The following is a 13,674-nucleotide window of genomic DNA, read 5'->3' on the forward strand; positions in this document are numbered from 1 at the left end:
AATCCTCCTGTGTGGTTCCTTGTGCGTTTCACCTGAGCCTGTTCACTCCAGTACCTTCAAGTGTTCTCCAGCATCTCTCCGTCTGACCCCGTGGTATGTTTCTGTTTTTTATGTTCCTCTTGTTTTTACTTTGTTCTTCTTAATTGGTACTTTGTCTTAGCTTTTGTTCGCTACTTTGTATTTTTTGTATTACATGGTTTTTGGATTTTTGGCTTTTCATTGAAAGCTTATTTTCAGTTCTTAATCCTGCCTGCCTCCCATGTATTTCTGCGTTTGGGTCCACACCTTTTAATGAAGTGTAACAGAACGAACTGACCACTAATAGACCTGGCAGACGAATTACTCGTGTTGATTCAGCATTTGACAGGTTTCAGGACATGTGGGTGAGTCCCACTTAAGTGGGTCTTAAAGTGTCTGCTAGCCACCCGTCTACTAGCCTCTCGCCAGCTCCAGTGTCAGCTAGTCCCCAGCCTAAGACTGACACCTTAGACAAGCCCCAAGTGTCTCCTTTTCTGGGGAACCCACCTCGCCTACAAGGTGCCTCCCCCAAGAAAGTGAGGTCCCCGACCACATCCTGACTCCCTGTCTGCTCTTCCTCACCACTGCTCAGGTGTTCGTATTTGCGGTTGCCCAGCGCCCAAGAGTCAAGTGTGCCAAGTGCCCAGTGCCACAGCTCCTCGACACCTGCCAGTGGTTCTCCGTTGGTTTGGTGTAAAATTGGTAGTAGTATCTTGTAATTTTGACTCCCATGACTATATTTAGATTTTCCAACCTATCAATCTTTTTTGTTTCAATTCCTGTCAAAAATGTATTTTCATTGCTATTGACTGCTAATGTTAACGTCAAAAATACCTCTGCTCAACCAGATATGGACAGTTTTGCTTTCTTCTCTGCTCTCGGTGGATCAGTTTTAACTGGCCTGTCACAGGGAGGAACGGTAAAAGAAGTGGCAAGACCTGCAGGCGAGAGGTGCTTTTTACACTTTAAGCAAATCAACAAGCCTAAAAACACATCGGGGTAAACAACACCTTTTCCAACACTGTCCTGTTGTACAGAAAGGCACTAATGACATGTCTACATCATGACCTCTGATCCCAGCTCTTCACAGCATGCCTCAGTTCAAGTATCTAGCTGTTTATATTGTTGACTAATTTTTCACATAGGTCCAGCTTCTTTGATTGATATCATGTTAACTGGAGAATTGATCAAGACCACCCCGGCTGGGCAGAACGTATACTTGATTGACACACCAGTGTGTATGAGTGTTTTTATCATTGATGGTAGCAGCATTGCAGGGCTTCACTGGAGTATGTTTTATGTATGTGCAAAAAGAATCACTGCATACTTTGGATAAAACAACTTCAACCCAAAGATATGTATTTATCTTTCTCTTTCTACCTCCCTGAATGATCCATACATTTAGAACAGAGATGATTAACACTGATGTAATAAATTATATTTCTATTTATGCAAAACCACAACTACCTCAATATGCTGATCCTGTCTTTTAACTAAACTAAGTTTTCACTTCCTTTCTTTACTAGTGGTTTGGTGTTGTCAATTCTGCAGTTTTATTATTATCAGATTCATGAGACTGTGGTGGGTAAAGTTAATTTAATCATTTTTCTGCTCTATGGAGTTTTGACTGAAACATAAGAGTGCAAGAGAATGTACATATGAAGTCACAGTATGCATTCTGTCAGTATAGTAGCACCTTTCATGTTTTCTGATGTCTTAACGTTGCACAGACTGTAACAGCATGACTGACAACTTGAACACACTATATGTAATTTCTGCTGCTACGGGACTCTGCCAAGTGCTCTCTGGGTATGGTTGGGTGGAGTGGGGGGGGCGCAGCTGCTGCTCAGCTGCTCAGAATAAGTCACCTCTGAAGAAGAGATTCAGGTGCAGAGCCAGTCCTTCTGGAGGAGAAAGCACCCAGAGTCACATCTAATTCTGCTCTGATCCAGACTAGAATTAGATGTGACTAACAGGAGGAGAAGTTTTACTTTTTAACTTTTAGGATTAAAAAGTGGAATCTTTTCACTGCACGGAGGTGACATCCATTGTCGAGGTTTATGTACTGCAGTGTTGTCTGCTGACTGGAGCTGGAGGGGAGATGTACTTTATATCATGGACGTGACTTAACAGAGAGAGGGGAAAAGAAAAGAAAAGAAGGAATCAGAGTCTTTGGTGAGTGATGAGTTCAGTGATTGAACACATACAGTAGATACTGTCTACTATCCCTGGATGAAAATAACTGTCATTCAGCCTTCATTCAAATTCATCAACATATAGGTCTAAAAACATTCAATGACAGTTTCCACAGCAAGTCTACCATTCTTTTGTCCATATTCAGTTGGCTTGTTGGGATTAATGAAATGTATTTTTACGTTTACTGAAAATTAATATTGAAATGAATACTAATTTAAAATGTAGCCTCAGTTGCATAAACATAGGTCCACTGAAACATTTCAATGCATTGCAATAAATATAATCTGTGAAATATATATTTCATATATGATCATTTGCTTGCTTGCTGAGATGGTTTAAATATTTTTTTTTCATTGAGCAAAAAAATATACTCAAACGTATAATATCTTAAAATGTAACCTATATTATTACTTTTTTAAATTTCTACACAGATATAGCCAGTCTAACTTCAGTTCATAATAATGAATGAATAATTAAACAGCCATTACTTGCCTGCTTGGTGGACCTTAGATATAGGGGGAATCATTTTGACAATGAAATGAGACAAAATAGGCACTGACTGAAAAGATTTTTGAAATGAAAGGCGGAGAGAGCAGTGCCTCTGCTGTTGTGGAGAAACAGTCCTTGGCAAAGCGGCAGTGCCACCAGCAGCAAAAAAGAAAACTCTTGGAGACCTGCAGAAGTCACGGAAAACCACCTCTGCAACCATACCCAAGCAAGCTCGAGTTGATCAGAGAAAGCATCAGAGGGAACATTGTCACCCCTCTTTGATCCTCTCTGAAACAACATAAGGTCATCATGTTCGTTTTCCTAGCGTGCAACAAGGACAGAACAACCCAGGTATTAATCTTATAGATGTTATGCTTTAGGCTAAAGCAAAATAATATCTTGTTTTAATGTTTTATCATATGTGCCTTGCATTTCATTAGTTTTGCAGTTTCTTTAAAAAAAGAAACTATTGAGTTTGAGCCACCCTGAATCACCACAAGGGGAATTCCTCGGAGAAGGCCTATGACCACGTCCTCCAGGGGGTACTGCTGGAGTGTGGGGTACCGGCCCTGTTGCTATGGGCTATACAGTCCCTATATAACCGAAGTGAGAGCTGTGTTCATATACTCGGCACTAAGTCAAGCACATTTCAGGTGGGTGTTGTACTCCGCCAAGGTTGTCCCTTGTCCCTAGTCCTGTTTGTGATATTCTTCGACAGGTTCTTAGATTCTCAAATCGCAGCTGTGGTGAGGAGTGTCCGGTTCGGGAACCTCCAATTTGTGTGAATCTTCGCAGATTACGTGACCTCCAGTAGGCACTGGGCGGTTTGCAGCTGAGTGTGAATCTCTAAGTCTGAGGCCATGGTTCTCTGCCAAAAAGTGGTGGATTGCCAACTCCGGTTGGTGGGTGAGCTCCTCCCCCGAACAAAGGAGTATCTCGGTCTTGTCTTGTTCACAAGTGATGGGAAAATGGAGCGGGACAGGCGGTTTGGTGCGGCATCAGCAGTGCTGCAAGCGCTGCGCCGGACTGTTGTGGTAAAAAGGGAGCTGAGCCGGGAGATGAAGCCCTTGATAAACCAGTTCATCTACGTTTCAACCCTCACCTATGGTCATGAGCTGTGGGTAGTGACTGAAAGAACGAGATTGCAGATACAAGTTGCCAAAATGAGTTTCCTCCGTAGGGTTGCTGGGCTCAGACTTAAGGATGGGGTGAAGAGCTAAGAAATCTGCGGAGAGCTTGGAGTAGAACTGCTGCTTCTTCACATCGAAAGAAGCCAGCTGAGGTGGTTGAGGCATCTGATCAGGCATCCCTTTGGAGCTTTTTTCAGTTATGACCAACTGGAAGGAGACCCAGGGCACACTGGAGGGATTATATATATAATCTGGCCTGGGAACAGCTCCGGATTCCCCAGCAGGAGCTGGAAAGTGTTGCTGGGGAGAAGGACATCTGGAAAACCCTACTAAGCCTGCTGCTACCGCAACCCGACCCCGGGTAAGTGAAAGGCAATAGATGGATGGATGAACAGTCTTTTGAAAAAATGTATATCAGTTAGCTTTAGTCAAGTTTTAGTAGTTACAGTTGTGGCAACTGAATAGACAGCATTTTTCTGTTGCATGTGTTTTTGGGGTTTGCATGTTTTTGACCTTGCTTCGTTTCTGTTTTTGTATGTTTTTCTAATGTGTTTTGGGCTGTTGCCATGCATTCTTGTATTTAGTTGTGTAGTGTAAATTTGCAGTGCATTTCTGCTGTGCATGTCTTAAAATTGATGAAGATCTTTCCCTTTTTTCGCTTGTGTTCTGTCTATTTGCATGTGTTTTCTTAAGTCGCAGTGTGTTTGCCTTTGTCGGCCAACATAGATAACATTACTGGATGCAGAATGGTGCTTGGAAGTGCAACAAGTGAAGCAGCTAAATCAGTTTCTGAAGAAGAAATGATTTTTGGAGGTAAGATACTTGAAGAGTTTTGCATCAAAAGACTAATTGCGGTTTCGATGTTTTACAAAATGACAATAAAGAAGAATTGTTTTATTTGTCCATTTGTCGTATTTCACTTTTGATTCTGTTTTAATTCACTGACAAATAAAAAATACATATTGTGAGTTATTGTTTTCCAAAGTTACAAGGCACAATGTTTTTGTCGTTTTTATCAGCAAATTGACTCGTAAATATATCATCTCATTCTTCATATGGGTGTTGAGTTTGTGCAGATGCAAAACGCACTACACACTCAGGGGAACGTGTAAAGGACACACATCAATTGCACATAGATTAAAACAGTTTTATAATCTCAGAAATGCTTTTGCATCATTGAAGACAGGAGGAAAGAAGAAACAAGCCTAGAAACAATATGATATGATCTGTTTCTCAGATCGAGAAGATTTCTTCCAGTAAATAGATTAAAATGGGCTCAGCACTGGTTGAAAATACAGTAGGCCCTTTAACTCAGCCAGTATTAGGGCAACAGTGTTTCACTATGCACCATGCTGCATTTATACAACAGGCCTTTTAATTCCTATCTTCTCCTCTATCACTCCTACTTCCTCCCTCTATTATTCATCCAGCATGGCTGCTGTCACCCTTTCTTCCCCCCTCTCTCCCTCAATGACAAACTGGACTACATGAATGAACAAACACAAGGAGCTGTGCTTCCCTCAAGGACACACACAGCCACACAACCACTTGGAGCACTTCTGTAACCTAATAGTGTCAGACAAAATGAATCAGGGCATCATCTGATAGCAGCAACGAAATGAATCACATTGGCATGTGTGTGTATGGGGGCATGCACGAGCATGTTTACTGTAATCGTCAATATTTAAGATTAGGATTTTTGTGTGTGTGTGTGTGTGTATGTGTGCGTGTGTGTGTGTGTGTGTGTGTGTGTGTGTGTGTGTGTGTGTGTGTGTGTGTGTGTGCGTGTGTGTGTGTGTGTCCTACCGTCTTGGGGCAGTGGACGTATCGTGCTAGGCTGATAATCAGGTCGTGCGTGATGGGGTCGACCAGGTTTCTGAAGCTGGCATAACGGTACAACACATCATCCAGAGATGTTGACTCCATGCCCAGGTCCTACACACACACACACACAAACACACATTAAATAAAACCATGATAGCCTCACTTACGCAATTGTACATACAGTACTTAAATAGGAAACAGTCATAGAAGCAAGGCATCTATTTATATACCACATTTCATACACATGGGGAAACTCAATGGGCTTTTCATTAGGACATAAAAAAGAACAAAAACACAGGAAAGCACACACACTATTCAGTGGATAACATACAGTACACTAGGCTTATATACATTTGACATTGTAAGCAAACATAAAAAGGTTAATTCATGCACATACTGTATGAAACACACAACACATAAATCTCTTGTCTGTAAGTGCAAGCCAATACTTAAAAGGCTTTTAAATTTTCCATGCTTCTTTGTAAAACTCGCCGACCGGCTAAAGCATTAAATTAAAGCCTGTTGCATTGCTTCCCGCTGTCTGCTGCCCGCTGATGAGGGAAAATCAAAATTTGTCACATCTCAAGCTCCATCAGAGCCGACGGCAAATAAATCTGTTGGCAGAGCGTTACTTCAGCTTGAAAGCCTGAAATCAGCTGCTCTTACTGTATCATAGGCATGCAGTATTTGATGTGTATGACAGAGTGTGATTCCCACACAGAGCATATTTAATGATTATTAGGCTACCATATCATGAGGTCATCAATATTATACTTCAGCTTTTTGTTTTTCAACAGTACTGCATGAAAGTGAAAGCAATATGGCCGGGGAATTAATGATTTAACAGGAAGAAAAAACTGTGTGAGCAGCACGAGTTTCTTCTTGTTTGTTATTGTAGTTATATAAATGTAATTTCTCATGCTGTTGGATTACTGCTAGACCAATGTGGAAGGCACATTAGAGCAATTTTTGGTGAAGATGATATCTAGCTCCTGCTGAGTCCACCTTGAATGGAGATCATGGGATTTCCCTAACTGAATAAATACTGCACATATAACCACAGAAATGCTTAGCTAGCTCGAAGGGTGTTATTACTAACATACCTACTAAAGAAAAATATTTTCAATGGACAGATTTAGTTAGGCTACTACATATAGTACATGTAGTAACTTCAGAGCGTTGAAAAGGCCAAAAATTGAAGTGTATGGAAGAAAGATTGATGTAATAATTTCCAAAATCCACAACATGTTTTTACCTAACAAAATATTCTGCTTCAATCCATATTTGTTGGCGTTTAGCCTTTCAAAAACAAAATTTTCACTGTGGCAAAGAAAAGTTTGCGCTCGGATTTGCACACGCACCTGATGGCGTGGTCTAACAGAAATTATAATAATAAAGTAATTATATCTGTCCCGCACAGACACAAAGAGCACAGACAGATCTCAAGAGGGAGAGCTAAAATGTCAAACATTTGCTGCTTTCAGCTTCTTGAAGGTGCTATTTGTACGACAAGTTGATTTTTGAGTCTCACTCCCAACCCGTCAAATAATGAAGCTTTGAGATTGTAGGATGGGTCGGCCGCCATCCCAAAGCGTCAGTATTTGACAGGTGAGGAGTGAGACTCAAAAATACATTTTTCTTACAAAGAGCACCTTTAAATGTTGGGATTTGCTGTTTTTGTTCATCATTTATGATGATGACATCACTTTGGGTGATGAGCATTTTGCACATTTTTTTCACATTTTGTAGACTAAACGATTCATCGGGAAATCAACAGGTGGATTAATGGATAATGACATCGTTAATTGCAGCTTTAATGACAGCTATATCTTCCCCTTAGTGAAAAGAACAAGGAAGTTTCCACAAACCTATAGCACTATAACTCATTTTCACATATTTAATAAGCTATATTCTGACTCATGCTTTTCTGATATACATATTTGGTAAAACAAAATGATGGCACACTTTTGTTTCAGTACTGTTAGTTGTACTAATTTAAATAGTCAACTTTATAGCGCAGTGTTTGTCCATACCCTTTATTTGTCTCATTCACCATCATGAGGACAACGGCCATTGATTTTCTGACATGCTCTTGGGTTAATGGCCAAGCATACATACAAACACACCCACAAACACACACACACACACAGTCACAGCCAGGCGTATACATTCAGACGATACGTACTGGCACAACACTAAGTATACACATCAGTAATGGGTCTGCTTTTCTATAAACACCACTGCTTTTTCTGCCAATTCCAGTGGGCTTGAAACACTTTCTGGCAGAATGCATTTTAGTCTGAAGGTACAGGCTCATACTGTCTATATATATTTGTGTTTGGGTTTGTTTGTGCAGACAGTTCCGAGCCATTTAAGTGGCAACAGGGCCGACTATGTTTGGAGAGGGAGAGAGAGAAAGAGAGAGGGCAAGAGAGATGCTCAGTCTCCTACAGAAAGGTATGACTCACCCAGGTTTCCATGCTGCCTATTGTTTTGCGTAGGAGGGGCAGTGAATTATGACAGGCGCTTTGACTGGCTGACACACACACATGAATCAGCTGCTGTGTTTTCAGATGAGGGTGACATTAATAGCGACATAGCAGATGAGAGAAACCTATGATTAGTGCATCAACAGGTGTATGTTGTGATATGTGCCGTTGGCGACCAGGATATACACACTCACACACAGTTTCCAGTTGAGATCACACATGGTGCATCACATCTGAAATTATTTCTGTTTGTATGTGTGTGTGCGAGAGAGCGAGAGAGAGAGAGAGAGAGAGAGAGAGAGAGAGAGAGAGACAGAGAGAGAGAGAACTCAGTGGAATTATACAACGCTTTCTAGAGGCCATTTGGCCAATCAGACGTGCTGAAAGTAGCATGGAAATAATTGGCTAGTTTGTTTTTTGGTCTTTCCATGAGGCTTGGATCATGGATTATGAACAAAGACTATTGAATCATTATTTCAGTATGTTTAAATGCAGTCAGTCGATCAATGTCACAAGAGTTCTTTCAGGTTATCTGGTTGTGACACTGAATAGTCAAATTAATTCAAATTTTAGAAACCTGACATTGGCAATTGTGCATTGAAACTGTTGAAACTAGGTGATGGATTAAAATTATTGTGATCAGAAAGGAACACATCTCATATCTTGGGTGAACATCACACCGTATTACCCTATATCTCATCTCAATGAGTTGTGGAATGTGCATCTACTTAAAGGTCATATTTTCATGTAGACAATTTTTTTCATTTTTTTAAATAATACACCTTCAGGGGGTGGGGACTTCCAGTTCCAGGTCACCACAGTGGGAGCATAAGGAAAGACCTCTGGACGAAGGCAAATTAAAAGTGCCCCAAAAGAAAAAAAGAAAAAAAATATTGGCTAACGTTTAGTTCACCTACAAAGGGGGCGAGGATGCTTCTAAAACTTAATGACACCAAGGATTGTAGAGAATGGGGAGGCTGCAATTAATGGAAAAGGGCGTTAGCAGGGATGCTAACAATACAAGAGCAGCAACAGTGGAAACAAACAGACCAAGAAGGGCGCTCGCGGAGAGAAATCAGAAGGATTTACGGACTACCAGAGGGAGCTGAAGGTGGTCTGAGCATGGTAATCACACGGCCGAAACAACTGACGGAGAGGATTCAGGAGTTGTCATGGCAACTAGATATGGCAAAAGGTTAACCACCTTTTGCCATATCTTAGTTGTGTGGAATCCATAAAATGCTAAAACTCTTCAGATGAGGACAGAGGAGGTTAAAGATTTGAATCCTGGATAGAGAAAGGACTTATCTTATCTTTCATTTACACACAAAAATATATTACAAAGTTTTCAATCCTTGAAAGATAAGCACGACTTAGAGCACAGTGATTTTTTCAGGTACCTCCAAGTACGATGTTTACTTCTATGAGAAGTGTAGACAAACCGCAGAACCTGACTTTTATAATATCCTGAATCTGGCAACTAATTCAACACCAACTAAATCAATCTCCTTACTGTGTAATGCTCTGATGAATGCTAGAAACACTTGGTATATCAAAGAAAAGTGGGGAAAAGAGGCAGGATTACAACTCTTAGGGAGGCTTGGGGAGCAACAACTAACTCTTTAGATTGGAGAGAACCCAGTTGGAAGAATATTATGAGACTCCACACCCAGAAAAATTCGAGAACACAAACACAAAGTGTTGGAGAAAGTGTGACTCAAAGAAAGCAAATCACTTTCATATATTCTGGGACCGTCCCAAACTGAGCCCATTCTGGAATGACATCCACAAAGCACGAAGTGCAGTTTTCAGGATCCAAGTAGCTCAGAATTTTGAGACCCTTTATCTGGGCCATGTTTTGTTTTTGGAGCAATCTGCTGCAGATTCTTCTAGCGGCAAGTAAAACATCAATCACTAGAAAGTGGTTAAACCAATCATCACTAACACTTGACGATTGGTATGGAATCATTTTAGAAATATTTAAAATGGAAAAATTGACGTACTGTTTAAGGATCCAAAAAGACAAATTCTACAGAATCTGGAATAAATGGATCAAATGTATTACCCCACAGGAACAGACTTTGTACTCCTCTGGTAGGAAAAATAGAAGTATGAGATCCCTTAGTTCAAAGGTTAGTGGTAGCTTAGTTATTTTCTGTTTCCTTTCAATGTTGGACATAAGCTTGTTCTTAAATAACTTGGGTTAAAGAGTTAAATAATGATTTAATAATGTTAAATCATTTGACATGTTGGGAAATATGCCTATTGGCTGTCTCATCGAAAGTGAGATGAGAAGACTGACACCACTCTGAGACGTGTTAGTCTCTCTTCATCTCTGTCTTTTCCCCAAATGTCAAACTGTTCCCTTAAGTGACCAATAAAAATAAACCACATCCATCACATTTCCTGGCAATACATCCAGTATAAAAGAAAACACAGAGTCCTCCAGAAAGAAACATGCATTATTAACAGTGACCCCTCATGAAATAAGCATGACGAGGACAAAATAAAAGAAAGCATAGTCTACTTCCTTGCACTCTCTCTACTCTATACACACATAAACCCTTTATGCTACAAGAAAAAAAAGTGTGGGCTTTTCTTTCATTAGAGAGCACCACCCATACTAATTAATGCCGATCAACCTCAAAGCAGCGGTCTGAATCCAGCTGAATAGGAACAAAGATGGAGCTGGAGACAGACAGGGCAAACACAATGGCTCAAGTGCAGTTGGGCAAATAATGGCAAGGACCCATATATGGAGCTGATATCGACCTTATCAAAGACCACACACACAAAAAAAGAAAAAAGCATGGCCTAATGATAGGTGAGGTCAGGCTTTCAGTCAGTATACAATTTACTTTGTTTGTTGTCTGGCATTTTAGGATCACTTATGCTGTGGAAACTTGAGCCACTTTAGTATTTTCACATTATCATAGTTACCTCGATTAGACTCTTTTAGTCACACCTGATAAAAAGCTAAAACAAGTTTTTAGAAATGAGTGCTACTTTCTACCAGTTAGCTAACGTTGCACACACAAAGAAACAGCTCACTTTTCTCTGCTCATGTGAGTTGGATTATTTTGGTGACTTCGCCCATCAGTCCACAGTTGCTATATTTATCTAGGACTGCTATTTCGGCTGTTCATGAATCACAGACTTCCCCTAGGTGCTCTACTGCTTCGTTGTAAAAAAATGTTTTTGCATGTAAATTCCTATGAAACCACAAATTGTCCTTACATTTTTGGTTTCTGTACTAATTAAACAAAGTAAGATTGTGCTAGTGTGAGCTTTATAGGTGCTTTTGGGCAGATTCTATTTAACTTAAGTCAGGGTTAAGGTAGCTGTTTCCCCTGGCTTCCATTCTTAATGCTAAGCTAAGCTAGTCGCCTCCCAGCTCTAGCTTCATAGTGTACAGACACTGGAGCAGTATCAGTCTTCTCAATATCAGCAAGAAAGCAAAAATGTGTATTTAAAGGAACTTGGGGCAGGATTTGTGAAAAAATAAACATGCATTTTAAGTTTTTTAATGCTAATGGGTGATGAAGCGTTCAAAACCAAAAAGAATGAGCCCACCCACGTATCTCTCCATTGCCTTGAACAGGCTGTGTGCTGCATAATGTACTGCAATTCGGTGTCCGAATTTCCCGCACAGTCCTGCGGACGTGACGTCCGATGACACTGAATGTGCGTCCTTGGATACGGGAAGAAGACAAGCGCGGTGGACCCAAGCTAATGTTTGGGTAGTAATGGATTCTGCTACGGCCAGCAAACGACCCACCACCACACAAAGTCCACTAAAAAGTCATACTAAGAAGAAGACAAAGGTTTTATCAGCGGCATGTTGTGAGTCGAAACGAAATTACAACCAAAGCCGGGCTGACACCCGAATACACATCAGATACGCGTTCGGCTCATGGAGGCAGCTTCAACTTGTATTGGGACAGAAAACAGATGCTGACATGGCTCATTTCCTAGTAACCAGGTAAGAAAACATTACAGGTCATGTTTAGAGCTTGATTTGAAAATCATATGAGATCACCGAGGACTCGGAGTGACCTAACGTGCAAAGTAGCGTTAGCTGCAAACATGTAACTTAGTCCACCGCTGTGTAACACTGAGTAGTTACAGACTGCACATTTTCCACGGTCCTTTAGTCTGAAACCGAAGAGTTAGAAAAATGTCCCTTTATATATGGGACCTAAAGCCCAACCTGTTATCCGGGAGGTGACGTTAGCAGCTGGATGTAGCCACAGGCTAACGGTTTGTTTGTGTCTGTGTAGCAACATTAGCTGCTTACACACAGCAATCCCGTATCAGAGACGATATTTCTGTCCCCCAATATGCCGTCTTTGCCTGTGCCTTCCAGACTGTAACGGTAAATCGCCGCGCTTGTGTGTCGCTACACACAGCGAGCCGGCTTCCCGGCTGCTTCATGTGTGTAGGGGATAAGGCATCAGCTGCACTGCTGTGAAGAGTTCATGCGCGCTCCCACACCGGCTTGTCTGATGGCTGCAGTTACCCTAACGGCCGCAACGGCCGTCATATCACTACTGAGTCTTATTTCTTGATCCTGCCCCAAGTCCCTTTAAGAAAATGTCAGACTATTCTTTTCATTAGCTAAACCAACTGTAGAAATGTTAATATGGGATTTTATGTATCTGTTACGGCTAACGATTGTGCCATTCAGTCACTTCTCCACAGATTTATTGGTACTTATGTTGTTCTTCACGCCAAGCGGGGAATATCATAGCTGTGTGAAATTTTTTTTTTAACTTATTTTGGGTTACTATTAATCTGTTTACTTGCCTTAATGCTCAAAAAACAGTTTTCTCAAACTGTCCAGTATTCCCTCTCTGTCTGAGACGCTTTCTTTTAGCTCCTGTCTCTTTAAGGCCCTCCCTCCTGAATACCCAGTCTGTTCTGACTGGTCAGCTCACACATGCCTGAGCCAGCACTGCTCACATGTCTCTGGTTGGCTTCTGCTTTTTAACTTTCAAGACCTTTTACATATATGCACAATAACCTATGTAACACACTAACGGGGAACAGTGAAAACAAACGATAGAAAGCATAATATTCTCCTTTAAGACTAGAATATTTTTCAAACCTGATGGCTGCAAATCTATTTTCACATGGAAAAAGAGGTTGTGCCAGCCATGTGACTCAATAAAATGGCTCCGACATTTTTGCTGTAGTTTGAACATCATGTCAATGTCTCACCATTGTAGTAGATGACAGCATACAAAAGCTGGAGCAAAGTTTTATGTACCTCTGTCTGAAAGTTGCACTTGAATGACCTTTAATTAAGTGGTGATGAAACAGACTGTACAGTCTGCAGGCAGCACACACACCACTGGGATTCAAAGTGCAGCCAAAACACAGCTGAACCAATCAATCGATCAATCAAACAGCACGTCAGCATGTTGAGACGCTGCCCTTCAAGTGCTGATAAGACCAAAGAAAAGAAAGAAAAAGGAGGACGTTCAAATAACAGTACAGTGTATGATAAAGGTTGTAGTCATATTTCC

The 13,674-nt window shown here is 40.9% G+C and overlaps 1 protein-coding gene across 1 annotated transcript in view; it reads right to left on the reverse strand.

Annotated features, from left to right (window-relative positions):
- The window catches only part of lrrc75a (leucine rich repeat containing 75A), a 53,711-nt gene that overhangs the window by 33,728 nt on the left and 6,309 nt on the right, over positions 1-13,674 (reverse strand). The window contains exon 2 of the mRNA XM_073492213.1: positions 5,640-5,768. Within this exon, the coding sequence (XP_073348314.1) occupies positions 5,640-5,768 (129 nt within the window). The remainder of the gene's footprint in view (positions 1-5,639; positions 5,769-13,674) is intronic.

This window comes from Pagrus major, chromosome 2, assembly GCF_040436345.1.
Source record: "Pagrus major chromosome 2, Pma_NU_1.0".
In the NCBI taxonomy this organism is placed as follows: domain Eukaryota; kingdom Metazoa; phylum Chordata; class Actinopteri; order Spariformes; family Sparidae; genus Pagrus; species Pagrus major.